A 26,404-nucleotide genomic window follows, 5' to 3' on the forward strand; every position below is an offset into this window, starting at 1 on the left:
TGTTGTTACTGGCTGCTATTTGTTATTTATGGCATTTAAATGAAGAGTGTCAGCCTTAAAGAGAGAATTTCGGGCCACAGTGACTTCTCCCCTCCTCCTGCTCCAGGCTGCCCCCTGCCCATCCCTGGCCAGACGCCCTCAGCTCTCGAGCCTCTCCGGGCCCCATGGCGAGGGGACGGGCCCCTGATCCTCCCAGGCCTGTGGGAGGTTCTCTGCTGGAGCCCCACGTTATGTCGTTCTGGGTCCAAGCATTCTGGTTACCGTCCCGCCAGGGTGGGACTGTGTGCAGCCCGGCGTGAGCTGCATGGTAGAGATGGGAGTCAATGTTTGACTGAAAAGTTAGCATTTAGGATGGGATGGAGCTACACGGGGTGTGGTCTTCCTTCAGATTGAGGTTTTTATAGTGTACTATGGCTCCCACCGTGTCCAGGCGCTGAGGTAATCACTGTCCATCTAGGTACTGAGGTGACTGCTGTGTCCAGGCCCCAAGATGACCATTGCTTAGGCGCTGAGATGACCACTGTTCAGGCACCTCGGTGAGCCTGGGCTTGGACACAGAAAGTGCAATGCCAGGTAGCACAGGAAGGACCAGCGTGAACAGCGGCCAGGTGGAGATCCCGGGAGCTCCACAGTGCCAGCTGGGAGTGGCTCATTCTGGCCAGGGGAGGTGGGGGCTGTGTTGGAGCCAGACTGTGGTGCTGGCAGGTGACCCTCAGATCTGGGCAGGTGGCATGTGCTGGCCCTGGTGAGGGGGAGGTGTTGTGAACAGGGTTCTGCCCCTTGGTGCTGGCATGTGCTTGGCAGCCTTGGAACTGTGGCCGAGCCTCACTGTGGGACGTGGGTGCTGGCAGGTACTGCACCTTTCCAGATGAGCACCTCCAGGGTGTGAGAGTCTGGGGTCCCTGCCAGGTGGCAGGACCGGAGCGTGGGAGCCCCTCCCCATGTCACTCTGGACCCAGGGCTCAGTGTCTGCCCCTGGGCATGAGTGGCTGAGCCTCTGTGGCCCCGGTGTCTGGAGCCACAGCAGTGAGCCGTGCTTTCGGGGGATCTGCTCTGAATTGACCTGGGAGGTCAGTTCCGTATTCTGAGCCCCTCTTGCCTGGCAAGGTTCTGTTTGGAGAAGGAAGAGAGGCATCCTCTCTCTGAGCCTCCAGAGGAAATGAGGACCCTTGAGTCCCCATCTTCCCAGTCAGCCCTGACTCCTCAGGGACGTGCAGGGAGCGGAGGAGAGGGGATGGGTGAAGACCCCAAGACCAGCACCCCACGCTCTGCACTTCGGCAGGTCCTCTGTCCTGCCCTGGTGACATAGGTGACATCTTTAAGAGACTTCATCTTTCCAAAAATCACATTATGAGAGCAATGGGCTCCGTGGGGAAGGTGGGCAAGGGCCATAGCTTTATGTGGGAATGCCAGTCATCTCTCCTTTTGGAATTGAGCGTGACGTCCTTTGTGATCATTTCAGGCTGAACAGCACACATTAGTAGACCCAAAGAGATTGTGTTCGCTGCATAGGGCTGCCGCCACAAAGCTCCTCAAACAGTAGACATCATCTCACAGTTCTGGAGGCTGGAGTCCGAGATGAAGGTGTCCAGGGCTGGTTCCTCCTGAGGCCTCTCTCCTTGGCTTGCAGACACTGCCTTTTCCCTGCGTCCTCACAGGGTCATCCCTCTGTGTGTCTGTGTCCCCAGCTCCTCTTCTTATAAGGATACTAGGCAGATGGGATTAGGGACCCCCTAATGGCCTCATTTTAACTTAATCACCTCTCCAAAGACCCTCTTCACATACAACCCCACGTGGAGGTGCTGGTGGTGGGGACTCCAACGCATGAATGCCGTAGGGATGCAGTCCAGCCCGCAACACCAACAAAACCGAACTAGCCACTTGTGGTTTGCATCACAGCCCGTCCACTGCCTGCGCGTGCCTGCGTTCATTCAGGTGCCTTGGCCTCCTCGACTGCTGGGCCAGGAGGAAGACCAGAGCCAGCCTTTGAAAACCGTGGTATGCGGGGCCGCGGAGCAGCCGGTGGCTCAGGCCAGGCGAGGGGGTTTGCCTGTGTTTGGACAAGACGTTGTTTCTCTACTGACAGGCAGCCCGCTTCCTGACCCAGTGAGAGCTGAAACGATGTGACTCTTGGTTGTGTGAGCTGTGGTGTCTCCACCTCATGTTACAAGGCATATGCTTTGGGAGAAATGCCTAAGTGTGGTTGGGAACAATTCCGTTTGGGGCACAGAGCCAAGCAGAAGTGGTAGGGGGTTTGTCTCAGCCGACCTGTGCTGCTTCCCTGCAGAGAGAGCAGTGACCTCCCCGCCGCTCCGGTTGCTGTGCTGGGCGTTGTACAACCCCAGGTGGCGCCGTTCCTCTTGCCATAGTTTGAGGGCCTGTAGATGTCTCACCAGTGTCCAGCAGGTGGCAGTAAAGGGCTTGAAGGAAACAGCACCCTTTTTTCTCATTCACACCAAGTCTTGTGGTTGCACAGGGGCGGGTGGGATGCCAGGCATCGCTGGGCAAACAGAGTCTCGGGGGGAGCCATCTCCAGGTGCCCCTGCCCAGGCCTCAGCAGGAGATTCAGAGGCAGCAGACGTGGGTGGAGCCTCCCACACATGCATTTTCCGAAAAACGCCTCAGGAGAGTGGGTACGGGGAGCAGGTGTGAAGGGCAGTGTTTTGTCTTTCGTTCCATTACTCTCCATCCTCCTATCACCCTCTCAGCTGTCTCTCAACAGCCAGAGGCCAGACACCCTTTTCAAAATAAGAAAAGGGGGTTAGTGTTGCTTCTCTTGGGGGAGGATGAACTCCTTCATTTAACGCTTTGGTAGCTTTCAGTATCTTTGTGTCAAGCGAGTCCCTCCCTCCCTCCCTCCCTTCCTTCCTTCTTTATTTATTTATTTATTTTTGAGACAGAATCTCACTCTGTTGCCCAGGCTGGAGTGCAGTGGCACGATCTCGGCTCACTGCAAGCTCCAGCTCCCAGGTTCATGCCATTCTCCCGCCTCAGCCTCCCAAGTAGCTGGGATGACAGGCGCCCACCACCACACCCGGCTAATTTTTTGTATTTTTTAATAGAGACGGGGTTTCACCGTGTTAGCCAGGGTGGTCTTAATCTCCTGATCTCGTGATCTGCCCATCTTGGCCTCCCAAAGTGCTGGGATTACAGGCATGACCCACCGGGCCTGGCCAATTCTTTATTTTTTTTTTTTATTTATGAGATGGAGTCTTGCTTTGTTGCCCAGGCTGGAGTGCAGTGGCACCATCTCAGCTCACTGCAACCTCCGCCTTCTGGGTTCACGCCATTCTCCTGCCTCAGCCTCCTGAGTAGCTGGGATTACAGGCACCCGCCACCATGCCCAGCTAATTTTTTGTGTTTTTGGTAGAGACAGGGTTTCGTCATGTTAGCCAGGATGGTCTGAATCTCCTGACCTCATGATCCACCCATATTGGCCTCCCAAAGTGCTGGGATTACAGATGTGACCCACCGCGCCCAGCCTATTACTTTCTTTTTAAAATTGTAAATGACTATTTCCATTTCCAGCTTATAGAAGAGTTGCAAGAATAGTACAAGGAACTCCCATATGCCCTCCAAGCGGAGAGCACATTTGAGTGGTGCTGGTGTCGCAGTAACGTCCCTGATAGAAGAGGATCCAGCCTGGGACCCTGCATGGAGCCTTTCCATCTGGGAGACTTCCTCTGGCTTCCCTTAATTCCCATGGCTGTGACCATTTTGAAGATTTTGGGGTGGTCATTTTGCTCGGTTTGCTCGGTGTTTGCTCATGATGGGATCCAGTGTGTGCATTTGGCAGGAATGCCTTAGAAAGGATGCTGTGCTGTCAGTATCACGTTCTTACAGGGACACATGGAGACCATTCGTCTGGTGCTCACCGTGAAGGTCACGCTGACCACCTGGTCAGGTGGGGTCTGCTGATTTTCTCCTCTTTGGATGCAGGGCAGGCGAGACCCAAAAAGGGGGCTTAGCCAGGGAGGACTTTTGGCTTCACCCAGCAAAGAATTCAAGGGCAGGATGGCGATGTTGGCAATATTTATTGAAGCAGCTGCGAACAGCAGCAAAGAGCCTGCTCCTTGCAGAGCAGGGCTGTCCCAGAGGCAGCGTGCCCAGAGCAGCAGCTCAGAGGCCATGCTGCACTCACATTTATACCCACTTTTAATTACATGCAAATTATGGGACAGGTTCTGCAGGAATTGCCAGGAAAAGGGTGGTAACTTCTGAGTCATCAGGCCATTGCCAGGGAAGGGGGTGGTAACGGCTGGGTGTTGCCATGGCAACAGTAAACTGATGTGGCACACGGATGGGCGTGTCTTATGGAAAGCTGCTTCTGCCCCGCCCTGTGTTAGCTAGTCCTCTGTTTGGTCCGGTGTCTGAGTCCCGCTTCCAGAGTCAAGTCCCACCTCCTGCCTTATTTTGCTCCTTTGTAATTAATAGATCTTTTTTGGTAATCTTTGAGGCTATGCAAAAATCTGTTTTCTCATACCCCTTTCACCTGACAGTTTTGGCATCCATTGGCCTTTCTTGCCGGAATTATTGCTATCATGGTTGCTAAATGGAGATTTTTTTTTTAATCCTACTATTGCTTCTACATTTATTAGCTGGCTTTCTGTTGTAAAGAAAAGCTTTCTCTTCTTGTTTGTTTATTCATGTATTTACAACAAGGCAGACTTGCAGAGTTCTCTTTATTCAGGAGGTAATAATCCATTATTATTATCCCAGTTTTAGCTGGTGGGTGCCCCTCAGGATGGCTCATGTGTCCTCGGGACACAGCCACATTGATTTTTTTTTCTTTTTCTTTTTTTTTTTTTTTACCATTTTCTTCATTTCTGGCACAACAAGTTATATCAGGCTCACCTTGTTCTTTTCCTGCCTCAGGAATCAGCTGTTTCTCCAAGGAGCCTGGTTCTTTTTAGTGTGGAGTGGTATTTAGAAGCCAACGTGCAGGTGCTTGGGGTGCTGATGGCTGCTCGGCTGTTCCTGTCCTCCACCCTCTCAGTAGGCAGAGTTAGGGATGGGTAGACATGTGGGCATCCATATTCTAATTTTTATTAGTCTGTATATTAAAAATTGTGAGTTTCTACTGATACTCCCATTCCAAGCCAACGCCACAAGGCATGTTCTCATTTTCTCTTGTACTGTATTTGTAACTTCCTTCTTTGAAAGTGAGAGCGCAGCTCCCATTCCCCTTCTTGAGTGTCCTTTGTGTGCAGAGTCCTGCGTGGAGCCATCTGTGGACCCGTCTGCCCACTATCTGGCTTGGTTCCCCCTCACCCCTTTGCATGGCAGCTGCACCTTCCTCAGCAGGCGCGAGCTCCGTGCCTCAACCACCAGGGGTTAAAACAGAAAGAAGAGACTAGCTGAAATGATGCTTGAAAAAAAAAAATACTGCTAGTGCTAAGACTGTGGGATTCTGGGTGACTTTTGGTTTTTGTTCAGCACTTTTCTGTATTTCCCGGGTTTGTGTGTTATAAAGCAATGGACGTGGGAAAAGTGGAAAATGGAAGCATGCTCTTGGGAATACGCCTACGAGACGTCCGCCTGGAGTCAGTGGCTCCGTTTTCATCTCTTCCCGTTGAGCCTATTTTGCCCTTGCAAGGAAAGAGTGCTCTGGCACCATCTGACTGATGGAACTTACAAGCTCATAAATTCAGATTAACTGGGGGAAGGGGAATAATGAGTGTGGATTAATTGTTCAGTGTCTTTATGCTAACATTAGTTGTCTTTATTGACCACAGAGCAATTAAATTAAGCTGTAACAAAGTGTTGCCTCCCAGAAGTCCTTTGGGGAGTGCCAAATAGCCAGGGATCCTTCAGTTTCAGGAACGCAAATCCCAATGCAAATGGGTGGGTGAGGGGAGGGAATTATGCCTAATCGTTATGTCCCTGAAATTTCAGGGTCAGTTGTAGCTTAGAGGGGCTCAGACAGTGTCATCTTGGCTTTGTGCATGTCTCTTCCTGTCTCCCCTCTTTCTCTTTCTTTCCTTTCTTCCTCTCCCTGCCCCCGTCACACTTCCCTTCTGTGTTGAGGGTCCTAGCAGCTCCAGGGCTCTGTCACTTTTCTGCTCCCCACTCTGGAAGAAAGAAAGAACTTTTCCCCCATTAGTTCTGGTGAATGTTCTAGCTTGGGACATGGCAGCTTCTCTGAGGTCACATGGGCGTCCCTTACTGTGCCTGGGGAGATGGAACCTGATGGCTCCTGCCTGTGTTCTGTGCCTCTGCAGGAGCAGGGTGGGGAGGCCTTCCCCAGACCTCTGAGAGTGGAGCTGGGGTAGCCCCCAAAGGCAAACGCAGGTGCAGTTCCCAGAAGAAGGGGCTGTGGGGCCGGGCAGGTGACAGCAACGAGGTCTGCCACAGGGATCTACTTCATAAATTAATGAGATTTGTGGGAGGCACGGCAATGGTAAATGGAAATTTCTAGTGTCTTTTTTTTTTTTTTTTAAACAGCTCATCCAATTAATAGTTTCAATATCCTCCCTGTCATCTTTCCTCACCTTGCTGAGGTGTAGCTCTTTCTCATGGACCCTGAGAAGGTGAAATTCACCTCTATCTGTCTCAATTAGCAGTAGAGCAGGATTCATGAGAACCCCTTCCTGGGCTACAACGGCACGTACTGCTCTCAGCACCCCTTGGCTGCCTGGGGGTGAGACCTGTTAGGTCAGGACCCACTTTTCTCCAGGTCCAAGGTTGTGGCCATAATGTCGAGCAGTGCGTGGCTGGACAGAGGGCCCTCGTCACCTGCGCGGGGACCTCCCTGGCCCCTGTGGGCTTGGGTGGGGAGGGGCTGCGCTGGCTGACTCAGTGCCCGGCCTCGTGTGAGGCCCTGTGGGGTTCTTTGTCCCATGTGATTCTCATCTGAACCCTGCGAGGGTTGAGGGTTGTTCGTGCCTACAGATGAGAATGCATGTAGGTGCCGAGGCGAAAGTTCTGACAAATGGTTCAGGCCTGGGTCTGTTTGACCCCCGGGCCCTGATGGTTCACAAGCCACACGTGTTGTAGTTCTCAGAGAGAAGTTGGTCATACTGCAGGGCTGCCCTACCCCTGCGTCCTGCAACTTACTTAGGAGCTAGACTGCATTAAAGCCATCGTGGGGCCATCCATCACACGTAGAAGGACAGGGCTCACTCCTGTGGATACAGCGCAGGGAAGAGGCTGCGAAGGCCTCTCCTGGCCATCTCGTGCCGCCTCCCTGGAAGGGGGAGCTTGGGTAACCGAGGCCGGGGCTGAGCCTTCTGGTTTGCATCTCGTGGTGCTGGGCACTGAGGTTGAGAGAAAGACGTCCTGCACCTCTAGGCTCTAGGCCCCCGGATCAGGATGGAAGGAACTTTGAGGCTCCTTCCCAGACCCTCTGTCTCACAGCTGAGCACCAGTCCCCAGTCCCACCATGAAGGTCGTTCTCCCCGATCCACAGCCAGGGGTCTGGCGGTGCTTGCTGACGTCTTTGGAGCCCTTGCCCAGATGGTGGGTGGGGGGTTGGGGCCCGCCCAGGCCCTGCCCTGCCTTGGGGTTCTGGTGGAGCTCCAACCCGACAACCAATAGGTAACATCTGAAAAATTGTAACCCATAGTACTCAGCCTATGAGGAACTGGGGGAGGGACCTGTGCATTGAAGGATAAGCCGAGTGGCTGGTGTACTTTGTGTGTGCATGCGGCTGTCATGGCGGAGGGTTCCTGATTCACAGCCTGGGTTCTGCGTTTCAGGCCTGCAGGTACGGGCACGTGCAGCACCTGGAGCACCTGCTGTTCTACGGGGCAGACATGAGTGCCCAGAACGCCTCGGGGAACACGGCCTTGCACATCTGCGCCCTCTACAACCAGGTGAGTGCTGAGCATGCCTAAAGGAAATAATGTGGACAGAGGTCCATTTCCAAAACAGAGTGCCTTAGATTGGCTTAGGTCAGCAAACGACAAAAGAAACGAAATATACTAAGCCCCTGCTTAAATAGCCAATGCCTGCTTGTCAGCCTCTGCCCCTTAGTTGCCCTCACCCAAACCAAAAAAGTTTAAGATGAAAGTTTACTAGCCTGCAAAATAGCTCACTTTGTCCGTTCTTACCAGCCTGCCCAGCTACATGGGTCGTAAATCAAATACTTAAAAAGCCCCTAAGCTAACTAATATTGCAACACATTGTGGGCTGCAACAAAATGCAGCAAATCAGTCCTTAAAAAAAAACACCCAAAGCGCCAACCCAACAGCCAATAGGCAACATCTGGAAAAATCGTAACCCATAGTACTCAGTCTATGAGGAACTTGGGGAGGGATCTGTGCACTGAGGGATACACTGCTTGTTGAAACGGTGCTGGGTGTGCCTGCCCATCAGACACCTGATCTTACGAGACCATCAGTAAGAGTCTCACTTTTGCTGTTCTCCGGGTTTCTAAGTCCATTCTTTGGGTTTAAATGGGTAAGTTTGTTTCTCACACGCTGCAGTGGCATGCACCCCAGCCAGCCCTAATCCTGGGGGGCATCGGGAAGGCCTTGAAGGGGGCTTCCCAGGTCATCCTCACCTGCTGCTTCGGAGGGAACTGTTACCCTGTTGTAGAAGGGAGGAAACAGAGCCCCAGGAAAGCAAGGTGAGCATCGCGCTTGCACACCTGGTGCCAGAACTGGGCGCAGGACTCAGGTCTGGTCAGTGCCGCGCCTCCACACCGTCCACGCTCCAGAAGATGCGCGAGGAGCCAGCCAGGCTGTCTTGTTCACACTCCGTAGCTGGGATGCAAACTCTGTTCAGTTCTGGAGTCAACCATCTACCCCGTCAGCAGGTCTCTGTGTGGAACATGGAGAGGGGCAGATCAGAGTCATGAGATGCGGAAGGATGTGGCAGACAAAGACTTAGGATAGTTCTGGTACCCCCACCAGGCATGCATGGCACCATCACATGACAAAAGCAGGCCTTCCGACCAGGTGCAGCAGCTCACACCTGTAATCCCAGTGCTTTGGGAGGCCAAGGGGAGGTGGATTACTTGATCTAGTTCGAGACTAGCCTGGGCAACATGGTGAGACCCCATCTCTACAAAAAATTTAAAAATTAGCCAGGTATGGTGGCATGTGGCTGTGGTCCCAGCTACTCAGGAGACTGAGGTGGGAGCATCACTTGAGCCTGGGGGTTTAAAGCTGCAGCAAGCCGAGATCATGCCACTGCACTCCAGCCTGGGTGACAGAGTGAAACCCAGTCACCAAAATAAAAATGTAAAAAGCCAGCCTGGCCATGCGTAGTGGCTCACTCCTGTAAGCCCAGCAATTTGGGAGGCTGAGGCAGGCAGATTGCTTGAGGTCAGAGTTCAAGACCAGCCTGGCCAACATGGTGAAACACCGTCGCTATTGAAAATACAAAAATTAGCTGGGTGTAGTGGCACATGCCTGTAATCCCAGCTACTCGGGAGAGGCTGAGGCAAGAGAATTTTGTGAACCCGGGAGGTGGAGGTTGCAGTGAACGGAGATGGCGCCATTGCACTCCAGCCTGGGTGACAGAGTGAGACCCCATCTCAAAAAAAAAAAAAAAAAAAAAAAAAAAAAGCAAAGCCTTCCACCACTGCATGGGACAGATATGCCCCGATGTGCCTTTTCATTCAATGGTAAAATACACATAACCAAAGTATGCCATTTTAACCACTTTTAAGTATGCAGTTCAGTGGCATTAAGTACATTTACATGGCTGTGCAACTGCCCGCCATTCATCTCTGGAACTCTCTTAATCTTGCAAAATTGGAACTCTGTCCCCATCAAACAGTAACTCTCCACTCTCCTCAGCCTCTGGCAACCCCCATTCTACTTTCTGTGCCTATAGATTTTCCTGTGGTAGAGACTTGATATGAGTAGGAGCATAAAGTGTTTGTGCTTTGGTATCTGGCTTATTTCACTGAGTGCAATGTTTTCGAGGTTTGTCCGTGCTGTAGCCTGTGTCGGAATTTTTGGCCCTTCCTTTTTAAGCTGAATAATATTTTTAAGCTAAATAATTGTGTGGATCGTGTACGTGGATATCTGTCAAGGGACGCTCGGGTGGTTTCCACCTTTTGGGTGTCGTGGATAATGCAGCTGTGAGCATAGATGTGCAAATATTTGTTCAAGGCCCTGTTTTCATTTCTTTCGGGGAAAAATACCCACAAGTGGAACCTTGATGTGAAAAAGCAAATCATCTTCACACTCTTCCCTGTAAGTACAAGTGTGAGAGCTGAGGATAGCAGGAAATGAATGTGTCTGGGAAACACTGAAGGCTCCGGGGATGTGAGCCCTGCCCTCTGGGAGGCTGAATCCTAAATGACAAGGCCAAGTGCCACCCCGCCCAGTGTGTGCACTGTGGCCTCATGGGGAGGTGAAGCAGCAGGGTGGGGGCCCCTGCTGGTCCGGCAGGAGGGGGGAGCTGTGGGGGTCTAAGCAGTGGGGGCGGCCTGTGGAGTGGAGCTGGTGAGAAGGGGCCCTGGGCTCATGGGGCATAGGAGGGGTGCAGGCACTGCTTTAGGAGGACAGGGGGCTGTTTCTCTGTTTCCTTGGTGCTCAAAGTCAGGTTAATTCTTGGACATCACTATTGAAGGACTTCTCCTTTCCTGCCTTTTCTTTTCTCTTTCTCTGATTTCAAGGAACTTCAAATCTGGAGGGTGTTGAGATGTGGGTGCTACACTAAGCAGCAGAGCAGCGTGGGGTGGGAGGGGATGTGGCTCTTTGTCCTGGAGGAACAGAGGGAGATCTCAGAGGAGGAACTCTGCTGGATGCCCAGGGCTGTTTGTGCCGGAGTCCATTCTCTGCAGGCTGTCGGCATTCTCTTCCCATCCCAAAGCAGTGCTCCCATCCTGTTGGCTCACAGTGGCCTCCAGGGTGAAATCTCAAGCCTCATCCTTTACCCAAGCCATTCCCCAGCCCTTCCATGGCTAGTCACCAGCCCAGGCCCCTCCAGCCACTCTGCTGGAGTCCCACTTTGCTTCTAGCTGTTCAATCTTCCTGGATTCTTTGCCCTGGAAAACTCCTATGCATCCTTCAAGACCCTATTCAGACTTCCTGCCCCTGAGTCAAGCCTTCTGCTAATGACTCCCTCACACAGTTGTGTATTTTTCTCTGCAGCCCTTTGCAAGACACAGCCAGGGCAGAATGTCCAGGACCAGGCAGTTACTATGCCTTCCTTGTTTTCTCTGCTGACGCTCCCTTCCCCTTGGGTCTACCTGAGAGGAAGCACGTGTGGATACCATCAGAGGCATAAGCCACCGTCTTTCATACCTGGCACAAGAGAACAGCCAGGCTGGCTGTGGTTGGGTAGCATTTCAGCTGAGCTGTGAGCAGCATTTTACAGAGCTGCTGGCTTCCTCCTCAAGGAAAGCACATTGATGTGGTTTGCATGCAGCTGTGTCCCTAGGTATGCCACGGCGTGTGGATGCTGAAATGTCTGTGTGAGTGTGGAGATTCGTTACTCAGCTGCATTAGAAAAACACATTATGAGGCTTGGCTGTGGTTGGTAAACACATCTGCACCAACATCTGCTTCCTAATTACTGCTTTGGATGGGAAAAACATTCCTTAATTTTCCCCAGTAGATTGCAAGCACATTTTATCTTGAAAACTCCAGAAAATCCTGTTTTTTGTCACTTGAAATAATTGTGGACAAGATGGTATTTGAAAGTGTTGATGTTTCTTTCTGATTAGAAAAGGTTAACACATTTTGATGATCTGTATTGAGCTTGACTTGATATCACACCACACTCCACATGCCCCATATCTCTCCTTTGCCTCAGCTGCTGGCTCCAGGAGGGTCCCAAGCTGGCCAGGGCTCTCAGGACATCCTCTACCCACCTTGGGCCTCAGGTTAGCACAGGAGCCACCTGCTTTTGCTATAAAGAGTAGGTTGGGGAATATTTTAGGCTTTGCGTGTTGCATGAACTCTGTCGTAATGATTCAACTGCCACTGTAGTGCAAAAGCAGCCATAGACAGTATGTAAATCAGAGTGTAGCCATGTTCCAATAAAACTTTATTTACAAAACAGGGAGTGGGCCGATTTGGCCTGCAGGCCATCCTTTGCTAAGCCTTGGAATGGAAGGCTGCATCTGCTCCTCTCCCCCACCTGTCTTATTGATGGATCCCCCTCCCCAGGACTGAGTGGCTTCTCCTGCAGCCAGGAAGCCTCTGGAGGTAGTGTGGAGAGCCGTCCCCTTCCAAGGGGACAGCTCTTCCAACTCCCGCCTGTGTGCCCCCTCTTCGGTCTGGGTAGAAATGCCTTAGCTGGTGCCCTTGGTTTTGATTCCCGACCTTGCCTAGCCTCCAGGAGCCAATGGGCAGGGTCATAGGCTCTGGGCTGGTTGGCCCCTTGATCTCTGGCTACAATGTCAGTTGGAATGTCTGCAAGTGGTCTAGGATCCAGCTTTGTGTATCCCTCATACTCCTCCTTAGGGTTCTAGGGTGTCTTTAATCTTCCTCATGCCCTCCCCAAACTCTTTGGAGTGTCCTACTGATGCAGTTAAAGAAGCTGGTCCAAACCACATCTCGTGTGATGCCAAGAGAGGCACAGCTTCATGTCTGCGTCTTCCAGTAAGTGCCAGTAAGTGACTGGGAGGAATGCAGAACCCCTACCTTTGTCCTGCAGGTACTGCATGTTGTACTTGACCCAAAGCTGCTTTCCTTCCTGAGTCACCAGCTGAACACCTTGCTATACTCACTCCCCCTTGTCTACACATGTGAGACATGTGATTGCATTAGAGCAGGTACTCATGCAGGCAGCAGAAACCACTCTGGTAACTTTAAGCAGGAAGGGTGCCATACAGGGCGCACACACACAGGGCATGCAGGGAGTAGTGTTGAACAATAGACTGTTCAGGGGTGGGACACAGGTGCCTTTGAATCAAGACAGGATTCAAGGAAAGGAGTCAGGAGGCAGCCCTGAGAAAGTGGAACGTAATTCAAAGAGGCATGGTGGTCTGGGTTTCATCTGGGCTAGCCCATTGCCTTGCCTTGCTATGCTGTCCTGGACAACCGATTTTCTCTCTAGGGCCCTGAATTTACTCATCTGTAATGTGGGGATAATTATACCAAATTCACAGGGTTGCTAACGGACTAAAAATAGAAAACAAATATATGGTAATATGGTATTCCTGGAACATAATAGATGCTCAGTAAGTAGTGGCTGTAATGATAGCAGTGGTGTTGGTGGTGATGGTGAAGGTGGTGATGATGAAGGTGGTGATGGTGAGGCTGATGGTGATAATGATGAAGGTATTGATGATGAAGGCGATGGTGGTGGTGGCAATGATGAAAGTGGTGATGATGGTGGTGGCTGATAGTGATGGTGAAGGTGAAGATAGTGATGGTGCTGATGGTGGTGGTGATGGTAACCATAAGTAGTGGTGATGGTGACGGTAACCATGGTAATGGTGATGGTGATGGTCATGGTGACAGTGATGATGGTGATGGTGGTGGTTGATGGTGGTGGTGGTTGTGATGGTAATCATGGTGATGGTGATGATGGTGGTCATGGTGACAGTAATGGTGATGGTGTTGGTGGTTGATAGTGATGGTGCTGATGATGGTGGTGAGGGTGGTCATGGTGATAGTGATGGTAGTCATGGTGATGGTGATCATGGTGGTGGTTGATAGTGATGATGGTGGTGGTGGTGGTGGTGATAGTAATCATGGTGATGGTGATGATGGTGGTCATGGCAACAGTAATGGTGGTAATGGTGGTGGTTGATAGTGATGGTGCTGATGATGGCTGACCATGAGCATGGTCATGGTGATGGTGACGGCAATGCAGCAGAATAAATGAGGTTTCTAGCTGAGCTGTAACCTCCACATTGGAATTACCCAAAGAACCTGTGAATAGTACAGATGCCAGGCTTCTGTGAATAGTACAGATGCCAGCCCATAACCCAGAATCGCAGTGATGCCGAGGAATCTGCAGAGCAGCAGCTGGCTCCACTGTGAGACAGGACCAGCATAGCAGACTCCATGCCCATTAAGGTATCTTTCCATTCTGCCCTCACAGAGTATGAGCCAAGTTACTGTGGCATCTAATGGTGGCTTGACAGGCCTTCTCCCTGAACATGGCCTGTGGTCACCAAATACACAGTCATGGTTGCAGTGTTCCCTTGTGGAGCTGGGGAACTTGTCAAGCAAAGGCATTTTATTTGCCTTCCCTAGATTTTCAGATTCTTCCAGTTACTTTGGATGAGTCTTATAGCCCTTGAGCTTTTCTGCTACAGACACTGGGGGTCAGGGTGCAGTGTTCTGTTGTCTAGGACTGTGCCAAGCATTGCTGGGCATTTAGGATTTAGTTTCTGGGCACTAAACAGCAGGAGTGTTTGTCACTCAGTTCGCCATTGAGACTACTTGTGTACATCACCCCCTCCCTCTTTCTACTTGTAGATTAAGTCATGGTACTAATGATGATGGCAGTGCTAATGGTAATGATAGTGACGGTGATCACGTTGATGGTAAGTGATGGCAGGTGATGGTGATGATGATTGTGATGATGGTGGTGATGATGGTTGTGATGATGATGGTGATGGTTGTGATGATGCTGGTGATGATGTGGATGGTGATGATGGTGGTGGTGGTGGTGAGAATGCTGGTGAGGATGGTGGTTACAGTGATAATGATGATGGTCATACTGATGGTGAATGATGCAGGTGATGGTGATGATTGTGATGGTGATGGTGGTGATGCTGGTGATATTGATGGTGATAGTGGTAGTGGTGGTGGTGGTGATGGTGGAGATGGTAATAGTGACAGTGGTCATATTGATGTTGAGTGATGGTGGTAGTGGTGATGATGATGGTGATAGTGGTGGTGATGGTGGTGATGGTGGCGATGGTGATAGTGACGATGGTCTTATTGATGGTGACTGATGCAGGTGTTGGCGATGACGATGAGGATGGTGACGATGACGATGATGGTGATGCTGCTATTGACGATATTCCCGTAACAAGCTTCTCCTTATTAAATCTAAAAGCACCCAGGTGTATGGATTGTTACATGTGCTTTATCAGTTTTAGGCAGGCCTTACTACCTCCACACTTGTAATAAAATACACTATGATCAGAATATTCTCTCTTCTTTTATGAAATCACCTAATTAGGGCTTTGATTATAAGTATCAAATTGTGTCTAATCTGTCAACCCCTCACCTCATCCTGGCTTTCGAAGAGCTCCAGAGGGAGGGGAGCAGTCTGGGGTTCATTTTTCTGCCCTGGATGACGAAGGAGCGAAGCAAGTTTTAAATATCAAAGGTTACTGGGCTAGGCCAATTTGTCTGGGAGGTAAAAATAATAAAATAAAAAACAACCTGCCTCTCTTTGATACCAGTGCAAGCCAGGGTAGGAAGATGTCGTGTTTCCTGCTTGCGTCTCTGCGCTTGCTGGTGTCCCATGGAGCACCTGTCCACTCTGTGACAGCTCCCATGGGGCCACCATGGGTTGATAGCCCCCTGAGCACTGGGCATTGCGGGTGTGGGTCTCGCTGAGTGGAGGTGGCGTCCACACACCCTTTCCTTCACCTGCCCCAGCTTCGGTGGATGGTTTGGTTGGCTTTCCCTTTATACAGGTCAGAAGATTCAGGAGTGGTCAAAGTCTGCTCTGTTAGTAGACGGGGAAGCCAGGCTTCCAACCCACCCCTTGTGGATGCATTCCCATAACCCACTGACTGGGGAAGGGGCCTTTATTGGGCATGGGTCAGGCAGAAGCACCCATGCCCATGGCAGTGAGGGGTGTACTCATGTTTACCCTGGACCTTACTTAGAGGCACAGCTCCTCAAGGGGAGGGCTGGTCTGAGGGACCAGGTTCCAGCCCTGCCCCGATGACACCAGCATCCCAGCCACTTCCCCCGTTTTTCTTATGCAGACATCTTAGTTGTTTTTACATTTATGGCTGCCCAAACAGCCTTATTTCAAAAGATAATTTAACCTGAAAACAAACTCCTGACTTACAGTTTGGAGTGTGCAGTAATTTGTGTCTGTGACATTTAAGTGAAGACAGCCTCAGTGCCGTTGAAAGGAAATGGCTTGACGGGGCCTGGAGCTTCTGAGTTAACATCCTGGTTGCAACCTTGTCTGTTTCTGTGGGCACATCTGCCACCAGTGTTTCTGCTTTTGACCTCTGCCTTCTCTTACTTCATGCCCATTTGTTTATGAAGACACTCCACCCACTTCTGTCTCCAGAAGCTCCCTTGGCTTCACAGACCCCCCCCCCCCACCTTCCCTGCTCACCGCACATCTCCCTGGGAGAGTTCTGTACCTCCCCCTCCAACTTCCACACTCACTGCTCATCTCCCCAGGAGAGCTCTGCACCCCCCCAACTTCCATACTCACTGCTCATCTCCCCGGGAGAGTCCCGCACCCACCCCCAACTTCCCCGCTCACTGTACATCTTCCTGGGAGAGCTCTGCACACCCTCCCCAGCTTCCCCCCTCACTGCTCATCTTCCTGGGAGAGCTCTGCGCACATGGCCTCCACCTTCCCATGGCTCTTGTCTCACTGACACAGAGTGGTCAGACATTCGTCCCTGCTTGCTCAAAGCCAGTCACACCCACATGGCACTTCCATGGTCCCGCCTCTGTCCCCATCCAGCTCAACGTCTCTGTGGCATCTCTCAGCGTCTGCACTGCACACTCCCGTTACCCAGGTTCCCTCCTGCAGTGACTCCCGAGGTGACCTCAGGCGGGCCTGTCTGTGTCCTTGCACACCTTCCAGAAAACCCCAAGAGTCCCCAGTCAGGGTCTCCCAGCTCACTTCTGCCCTGAGCTCTCGCAGTGATGTTTGCTCCTGGCCCGTGTCCCCATGTGCTGACCTCTTAGGAGCCTCCACTGCGGCAACTGCTCCCCACTCTGTAAATAATGCCCTTCCCCTGGAGCTCAGGCCTGAAACCTGGCAGCCTCCTGTTTCTCACCGTCCCTCTCATCCCGGGGCTTGTCTGTTCCCTCTCCACCCTCTCCGGGCCCGTCTACCCCTCTTGTCTCCTCCACCCGTCTTGTCCCCACCACCCCTCTCACCCTTGCCTGGGGCCCTGCCGTCTCTCCCCAGGACTGCGTATTCACTGTCCAGCCTCTGTCTTCCCTTTCAGTCTGTCTTCCCTCAAATCCACTTTCTGTCACCCGAGTTCTTTGTCCCTCCTCTGCTGAGAACCCACTTTGCATAACCCAGGACTTGTGTCCTGTGCCCTTCTCTCCTGTCCAGCCCAGCTCGTCCCAGCTTGTTGCAGCCCGGCCCCACCACTGCCTTCTTGCCTCCCGGCCCCTCGCTGGTTTCTACTACGGGTTGGCCTCTGCCTCCGCTGGCTGTCTCTCCTCCCATCCCAGGGCTCAGCTTGCCCAGCCAGCCACACCTTCTCCACTGTCTGCATCAGACCCACCCGTCCTGAGGCGGTGTCATTGTTTCCTGTGCCCCTCTCCAGCCCAAGCCTGGCAGAGACCTTGACTTTCTGTTTGCATCTGTGTCTCCAGGGACTAGGACGGTACCTGGCAGCTCCGTGAGGACTCACTGCGTGCATCGATGAGCAGCTTTCTCCGTCTGTCTCTTCATCTGTAAATGGAAATGATGGGGTCTGGGGAATCCATTTGCTGGTGGGCACTGCAGGTGTTCATCTGTGAATGGAAATCATGGGGCCTGGGGGTCCAGCAGCTGATGGGACCTGCAGGCACACTGTGTTCTCGGTGGGCACAGTGTGAGCCCCAGGAATGCTCCTTCGGTGGGAGGTACATTTATTAAGGGAAGTGTCTCGGAAAATTCATGCCAAGAGAAAAAGTGGCAGTGAAAATGATATTCTTCTTGATGCTTGGGTCTTCAAAAAGCATTCCAATTGCTTCTATATTTATACTTCGCTGAATTATTTAAAAGGATAAAGACCTGTCAGATAAGATACACCTCTGAAAGGAATCCAGGGCAGCCAGCAGCCTCGCAAGGGAACCGAAAGCTCCCACCAGCACCTCCTGGATCACAGTTTACCCTTTCTCCTCCTTTCCGAAGCCGCAAGTCTTCGCCGTTTTTCACATTAACCTTGTCTGTAAAATGGGCCTCCTGTTTCCCCTGGCAGAGAGTTCTCCCATCCCTTGAGAGTTAAATCAGAAGGAGCGGGTAGATGTGTGTTTTGAACTGCAAAACACGTACATGTTCACACACGTGTACACAGACACGTGTGTGATATGCACACATATATGGAGTTGTCATTGTTATTAAGCCAAGTGAACCATGTACCCTTGCACTTCAAAATAACGAACTGGAACCTGATCTCTTTTTGACATCTGGGAAACACTGCAGTAATGGGTCGGAGGTGTGATACTGACTCAGTCAAAGTCACTGAGTGAGCGGAGGTAGTGGAGGATTTTTCTTAGGTCCTGCCTGTATTCCCCTGGAATGGCAGTGTCTGCCGAGGGTTTATTCTTAGCTTTTTGTTGGAAATACGTGTCCTTTATAATAGGGAATTTTCTTTTCTTTCTTTTCCCTCCCCCGCTCTTTTGCTTTCTCTCTCTCTTTCTTTCTCTCTCTCTCTTTTTTTTTTTTTTTTTGAGACAGGGTCTTGCTCTGTCACCCAGGCTGGAGTGCAGTGGCACAATCACAGCTCACTGCAGCCGTGACCTCTTGGGCTCAAGGGATCCTCCTGCCTCAGCCTCCCAAGTAGCTGGGACTACAGGCACGCACCACCACGCCTGGCTAATTGTTTTCATTTTATGTAGAGATGGGGTCTTGCTATGTTGCCCAGGCTGGTCCGAAACTCCTGGACTCAAGCAATTCTCCCGCCTCAGCCTCCCAAAGTGTTGAGATTACAAGTGTGAGCCACCATGCCCAGCCTATAATAGGGAATTTTCAGAAAAGGTTCTTACTGAGAAATAAGAGGAAGAGTGTCCCCAGGCTCCTCCCTGAGCAGGTCTCTCGTATTCTGAATTCCAATTTGCCAGGCCGCTCTCAGCCATCTGGGTCTTGTCAGTGCTGGATGGTTCTTCTAGGCCACTGGGCCAGGGTGCAGTTAGAGCCCAGAGCAAACGGGTGAGCAAGACCCCCAGGGACCAGCCTTCACGTCCCCACGGTTGCCCACCCCCATGAAGTCCCTCCTCCCTTGCTGCCCTATTCTCTCTTTCCTGCCCCCCCTACGCCCCAGAAGATGGGAACTGGCTGAAAGCCATCGCCCCATTCTCCTGGCCGTGTGGTCTCTCCTCTTTGTTTTCTCTCTTACCAAAGTGAAAAACAAAGTGTTGCTCACCGTAGCCTGATAATACTGTGATTTTAGTAAATACTTTGGGCTGGGTGCAGTGGCTCACGCATGTCATCTCAGCACTTTAGGAGGCCGAGGTGGACAGATTGCTTGAGCCCATAAGATCAAGACCAGCCTGGGAAACATGGTGAAACCCTGTCTCTACAGAAAATACAAAAATTAGCGAGGCATGGTGGTGCAAGGCTGTAATCCTAGCTACTTGAGAGTCTGAGGTGGAGGATCGCTTGGGCCTGGGAGGTAGAGGTTGCAGTGAGCTGAGATTGCACCAGAGCAAGACCCTGTCTCAGGAAAAGAAAAAAAGAAAGACTCTTTGGGTTGGAAATAACAGGACCCCACTGGGGGTGATTTGATGGAAAATTCTGGACTCATGATCAGGACACAGGGCAAGTCCTGCAGCTGAGGCAGAGCAGGGATGGGCTAGGTCAGGACTGGAAAAACCAGAGGCCCGGCCAGTGCTCTCCACACTCTGCCTTATCCCGGTGGAGAAGGCTGCGTTCTGTGCATCTCTTGAAATGCCGGTCACCCGCAGAAACTCACCATTCCCAGTTTTCTGGTAACACCCGATGGGCCCATGTGGTTGGGACTCAGAGGTGCTGTACTCAGATGGGTGGGCCCCTCTCCTGGGGGTCAGGGGTCACTTTCCAAGGACAAGGCATTGCTGAGGGTGGAAGGAGACCCCTACCTGTGTCATTGATGGTGTATCAGGCTCGTTATGCTGCCACCAAGCCCGGTGTCCCCACTTTAAAAAGGTGGAAACTGAGGCTCAGAAGACAAGAGGCAGAGCCGCTCTCTCAGAGCTGACGCTGGTTATCACCCTGCACTCCCTGGCACCAGCCTAAGTGGGGCCTGAAGATGGTTGTTAATGTCTAGTGTTAGGGCATCCTGCCGATGTGGTCATTTCTGTGAACGTGTGACTGTGTTGGGGAGATGCAGGACTACTTAATTAAAAACCAGGGTGGGTACCCATTTTTCTGTAAAGACCCAGAGAATAAATACTTCAGGCTTTGCAGCTACAGAAAATATGTAGGTGAGTGGATGTGGTCGCATCCCAATAAAACTTTATTTACAAAATTAGATGTGCAGAATTTGGCCTGAGGACCATAGTTTGCAACCCTAAAGTGAAATAAGCAGGCCCGGAGTCTTGACCTGCACCTCCCACGGTGTGGCAGAACGGACACCAGGGCTTTCTGTTTTTGAAACTCTGGGTTTAATTATACCCCAAACATGAAAGATTTGTTTGCTGAACACGGTTGTGTCTTTGAAAATTCCCTTACATATTTTTTCCTGTACTCAAAGCAACACATGTTTATGACAATAATTAGAAGAGTATGAAAATCCCAGCGTAAAACCCAGAATCCACATTTGTGCTTTTTCCAGGGGTTTTCTACCTGAAACCCTGTGCAGAGCGTCACCCTATATCGGCTGCTGCACGTTCTTGCAGACTCACATGTTGTTTTGAAACGCCATGGGCTTCCAGCGACTCGTTTCCTTGTGTTTGCTTTTTCTCAGCTCAGCCTCCATCTGCAGTGTTGTTTGAGCCTCACACGTGGCTTTGCCGGCTCTCCTTTCACCTCTGCCCCATGGGCCTCAGGCTGACAGCTTCATGGGCATCCATCCCTCCCCTGCTGACATGCGTGGTCTGCGTAGTGAGAGGTGACAGAGGCCGCCTCCACCTTCCCACTCCCCAGGAGTGAAGCATCTTCTGTGAAACCTGGTGGGCTGTCCCTGAGTCCAAGGACACGTTCCAGGGGCGAGACCCTGAATAGCATAGGGCTTGGCGTCCCCTTGAGGCCTGACCAGCTGGGGCCAGGGCCTGGTGGGCTTGGGGAGTGGCATGTCAAACAACACAGGAGACTGTGGTCTGTGTTGTTCTGAAACTGTTCTAGAGATGCTGCTGTTCATGACTCATATCCATCATCAGTAACATTTGGAGCCATGAAGACAGGAGTTGTTGACCTCAGCTTTATTGAGGTTTGGGGCTGGACAGTTTTTTGCCATGGGGGGCTGTCTTATTCGTTGCAGGATGCCTCACAACATCCCTGGTCTTAACCCAGTCAGTGCCAGTAGCACTCACAGCCATGACAGCCAAAAATGTCTCCAGACATTGCCAGATGTTCTCATGAAGGCAAAATCACCCCCAGTTGAGAACCACTGTGCCAAGACCATGGTGGTCTTGCTTCTAATTGGAATCTTGGTACAGGGGCTCTGGGGATCCCCCTCTGACCAGCCTGACCTTCCTGTAGGGCGGTGGGACAGAACACTCAGCATGGTCTGTGAACCGGTCCACACTCAATTCCTCACGCCTGACTCAGTGGCATCTGTGGCCAGAGCCCCCCACTCTGTACAGAGGCGGCCTCAGTGGGGCTTGAGGCAGAGTGCACCCCCAAGTACGCAGGTGGCTTTTTACACGGTCGATGACCAAAGCCGGCCACAGTCACCGAGGCCCCAGGATGCTGGAGAACACAGAGGCAGGACAGCCTTTTCCACCGAACTCACATCCCCCGACCTGTGTCTCCCAAGTGAGCACAGCCCACACTCAGCTGCCGGAGAAGGTGTGGTTCCCTCATTAATAATCACCATCATGGAGCCAAGGCCTGGTCGGCTCCCCACCCTGAAACCAGCCGGGTCCTGAGAGCTCAGTGTGCTCCTGGCCTGCCCCACCCGCCCAGCCAGGGATGAAGACTTGCTGCCAGGGTGGCCGCCTTCCTGCTATCTGTCCTCTTAAATATGTATGCAACCCTCTATCAAGATGTAATTCACACACCACACAGTTCACCTATCTGAAGTGTGAGGCTCCATGATCGCTAGTCTGTTCACAGAGTTGTGTGGCCATTACCACTATCAACCATTACCACTGTCAGCCTTAGAATATTTTTTTTTTTTTAACCCAGACTGAAACTCAGGATCTGTTGGCAGCTGCTCCCTACTTCCTTCTGGATTTCCAGCTCTCTTTCTTATTTTTATTTTCTTTTATTTATTTATTTATTTTGAGACAAGAGTTTCGCTCTTGTTACCCAGGCTAGAGTGCCATGGCGCAGTCTCAGCTCACTGCAACCTCCGCCTCCCGGGTTCAAGTGATTCTCCTGCCTCAGCCTCCCGAGTAGTTGGGATTACAGGCACCTGCCACCACGCCCGGCTAATTTTTGTATTTTTAGTAGAGACGGGGTTTCACCATGTTGTTGGCCAGGCTGGTCTTGAACTCCTGACCTCAGCTGATCCGCCTACCTCAGCCTCCCAAAGTGCTGGGATTACAGACGTTAGCCACCGCGCCCGGCCAGTCAGCTCTCTTTCAAATCTGCTGATCTGCCGGGTCCCACCACCTGTGCCGTGTCTACTCAGCATCTTGCTGTTCCTGAGGACGGGGTTCCTCCGGGGCCCGGGCTGGGGTCTCTGAGCCGTCCTGGGTGGGAAGCCCTGGTCATTTAATCCACATATCCCTTTATTTGGTGTGTGTTTGTGTGGTGTTGAGTCCAGGTGGTCACACCTGTTGTCTGTACACTAGACTGTAGGTAAGGATGGAATTCCCAGGATCTGCCCAGTACAGGCTTCGGCTGTCACCTGCGCTGAGGCCCCGAGTCCTGTAGGAGAAGGTGCCCCCAGCCCAGAGTCAGGCCCCTGCTGCCGAGGCACAAGCATTTAAATGCACTTCCAAAAACAGTTTACTTATTCTAAATAGCCAACTGCATTTGGAGGCAAAATTATTCTAATAGTTGGTCCAGCTACGTCGACATTCTACCACTGCCTTTTTATTGGTCATTATTTGCTGCTGCAGTCCTCACTGGCTACATCGACATTCTACTGCTGCCTTTTATTGGTTACATCAACATTCTACCACTGCCTTTTTATTGGTCGTTATTTGCTGCTGCAGTCCTCACTGGGAGCTTCAGAGGGGTTGGCGAGAAGTTCTCCATCAACCCCATGGACAAATGGTAGATGCCCAATCAGTGGATAGATGCACATTCATTTTTGTTATGAAGATGTGTAAGAGGCTGGGTGCAGTGGCTCACACCCGTAATCCCAGCACTTCAGGAGGCTGAGGCAGGCACATCACTTGAGCCCAGGAGTTTGACACCAGGCTAGACAACATGTGGGACCTCGTCTCTACAAAAAAAAAAAAAAAAAAAAAAAAATTAGCTGGGCATGGTGGCACATACCTGTAGTCCCAGGTGCTCAGGAGGCTGAGGTGGGAGGTCAAGGGTGCTGTGAGCTGTGATCGCCACTGCACTCTAGCCTGGGTGACAGATAAGACCCTGTCTCAAATAAACAAACAAAAACACTTTTGCTTGCTTTTAACAACATTAAATAATATAAGTCCACATATTAAAACAAAAAAGATTCTCCGGTCAGGCATGGTGGTTCACACCTATAATCCCAGCATTTTGGGAGGCAGAGGCCTGCAGATTACTTGAGCCCAGGAGTTCTAGACTAGCCTGGGCAATATAGTGAGACTCTGTCTCTACTAAAAAAAAAAAAAAGTTATCTAGGCATGGTGGCACATGCTTGTTGTCCCAGCTGTTCAGGAGGCTGAGGTGGGGAGAACTGCCTGAGCCCGAGAATGAAGGTTGCAGTGAGCCAAGATTGCACCACTGCACTCTAGCCCCGGCAACAGAGCGAGACTATGTCTCAAAAATTAAAATAAAATGAAAAAAGATTATTTCTGTTCTCTCCCTAATCCTTTTCCTTTCCATGAAAGTAAATACTGTTAACTGGTGCATATCCTTCCAGACATGGTCCCTGCTTTTCTATAATAGAGACTTTAAGCCTTTATTAGTTTCTCTTTAAGCCTTTAAAATGTAAATGAAATTAAGCAGTATTACTGGGGATTTTGTTGTTTTTTTTTGTTTTGTTTTTTTGTTTTGAGATGAAGTCTTAGTTTTGTTGCCTGGGCTGGAGGGCACTGGGTGCGATCTCGGCTCACTGCAACCTCTGCCTCCTGGGTTCAAGTGATTCTCCTACCTCAGCCTCCCGAGTAGCTGGGATTACAGGCGTATGCCTCCATGCCCGGCTAATTTTTGTATTTTTGTAGAGATGGGGTTTCACCATGTTGGCCAGGCTGGTCTCCAACTCCTGACCTCGGGTGATCCGCCACCTCGGCCTCCCAAAGTGCTGGGAGTACAGGTGTGAGCTACCACGCCTGGCAAATATTATTGTTTTGAGGCTTGCCTTTTTTATTTAGAAGTTTCTGGATATGTTTCTTGTCAGTTTATAGTCATCTGCCTTGTTTTGTCCTGAGACTGCCTAGGTGAAGAATGTTCTAGAATATATCCCCACTCTCCCCTATTTTAGAACATGTATGCTATCTCCAGATTTTCTTTTCTTGTTTTCTTTTTCTTTTTCTTTTTTTTCCTTCTTTCTTCCTTTCCTTCTGTATTTTATTGAAGATATTTCACTTGTTATATATTGTATACAATGTGCAAGACTTTTTATAGAATATAGTCTTCAAAAGTGAAATTGTTTGGCCATAGGGTGTTTTTTATTTATTTTTTTATTTTATTTTATTTTATTTTATTTTAATAGATTCTACCCCCCTGCTGTCCGAAGTGTTGGCAGCAGGTGAGCCTCACCTGACAGCATACGGGAGCCAGATGAAAGCAAGATGCCTTCCCTTTTAACTTTGCACTTCGGTTTCCCTGGTTTCCTGTGAGCTTGAGACTCTGGACAGATTTCTTCGGAGAATGTCTGTGCTACCATTTTACAAACAGGTTTCTCTTTTTCTGTTTGCAGGATAGCTGTGCCAGAGTGCTTCTGTTTCGAGGCGGAAATAAGGAGTTAAAAAACTACAACAGCCAGACTCCCTTTCAGGTAAAAGAGATCTCAGCATCAGGAAGGCCTGTGTGTGGATCACAGTGGGTGATGGTTCTGCGTCTCCGCAGTCGTGTGTGTATGTGTGACATGAGGCTGACTCGTTCTGTTGCGGATGTTTTCTTATTCGGAGGCTGCTCCGGGTGCCTCCCTCTCTTGGTGCAAAGCTGCCGCCCTGTCTCAGTGTGCCTGCTTGCACTGGCTCCTTCCTGTTAGAGCAAATGGCACAAATAATGTGGAAATGTGTGCAGCAGTCAGCGCTAGAAAGGCAGCAAAGACGTAAGTGCGTCCAACCGTGCAGCTGTTGGGAGATGCTGGCCTTGCGGCCTCTCCGTCCAGTGGGACAAGCTTCCTGAGGATCACACGGGAGGGGACTTGCCTTCCATCAGCACCCCTAGAGGATCCGCTGTCCCACAGCGGAGGGAGAACAACCCCAGCCAAGCATGGTCCAGGGTGTTCTGAGGTGGAATGCACAAGCCCAGGTCCTAAACTTTCTAAAAAATTGTGGCAAAATACATACAACATCACATTTAACATTTGAACCATTTTAAAGTGTACACTTTGGTGGCATTAAGTATATTCATGATGCCGTGCAAAACCATCCCCATTATCTAGCTAAGAACTTATCACCCCCAAAAGGAAACCCTGTACCCACTAACCAGCCACTCCCCACTCCCCTCCCCCAGCCCCTAGAAAACCACTCATGACTTTCCATCTCTATGAATTTGTCTATTCTGAACGTGTGATGTGAATGAGGTCATATAATAGATGAGATTTTGCATCTGACTTCTGTCACTCAGCATCGTCGCTGAGGCTCGCCTGCGTTGTAGCCTGCGCCTGTGCTTCACTCCTTTTCATGGCTGGGTAATATTCTGTTGCACAGAAATGGAGCTCGTCTACTTCTGATGCCGTTGTCCAGAGAACTGTTTAGGGTGAAATAAAATATTTTAAGCTAAATGCTAATTTTTTTAGCTAAATGAGTTATAGAAATGCTTTTTGATGTTATACACAGTCAGATCCACTTGAACTGAAAATTGACATTTCCATGATTCTCCTCATTTGGAAATGATTTGTATATCTTATTGCGCTGAGAGAGGACTTTAGTTTAGAATCGGCTTCCACGAATGATTTTACTAATACTCTTCTTAGACATTCCTAATATATACAGGCTTGTACTGTTGAAAATGAATGAGTTTAGCCCAACAACTGGGCCCAGATGCTTCATAACCACTATTAGTCCATTCTCATGCTGTTACTAAAAGCACACCTGACACTGGGTAGTTTATAAAGGAAACAGGTTTAATTGACTCACAGTTCAGCATGACTCGGGAGGCCTCGGGAACTTATAATCATGGCGGAAGGGGAAGCAGACACATCCTTCTTCACATGGTGGCATTAAGGAGAAGTGCCGAGCAAAAGGGGGAGAAGCCC

At 50.7% G+C, this 26,404-nt stretch overlaps 1 protein-coding gene across 2 annotated transcripts in view; it reads left to right on the forward strand.

Moving 5' to 3' along the window:
- Positions 1-26,404, forward strand: part of SHANK2 (SH3 and multiple ankyrin repeat domains 2) — a 638,889-nt gene that overhangs the window by 119,827 nt on the left and 492,658 nt on the right. For both annotated transcript variants that reach the window (XM_025357432.1, XM_025357433.1), the window contains 2 exons: positions 7,698-7,814; positions 24,896-24,973. In XM_025357432.1, coding sequence (XP_025213217.1) covers positions 7,698-7,814; positions 24,896-24,973 — 195 coding nt within the window. The remainder of the gene's footprint in view (positions 1-7,697; positions 7,815-24,895; positions 24,974-26,404) is intronic.

The sequence above is a fragment of the Theropithecus gelada genome, chromosome 14, assembly GCF_003255815.1.
Source record: "Theropithecus gelada isolate Dixy chromosome 14, Tgel_1.0, whole genome shotgun sequence".
Classification (NCBI taxonomy): domain Eukaryota; kingdom Metazoa; phylum Chordata; class Mammalia; order Primates; family Cercopithecidae; genus Theropithecus; species Theropithecus gelada.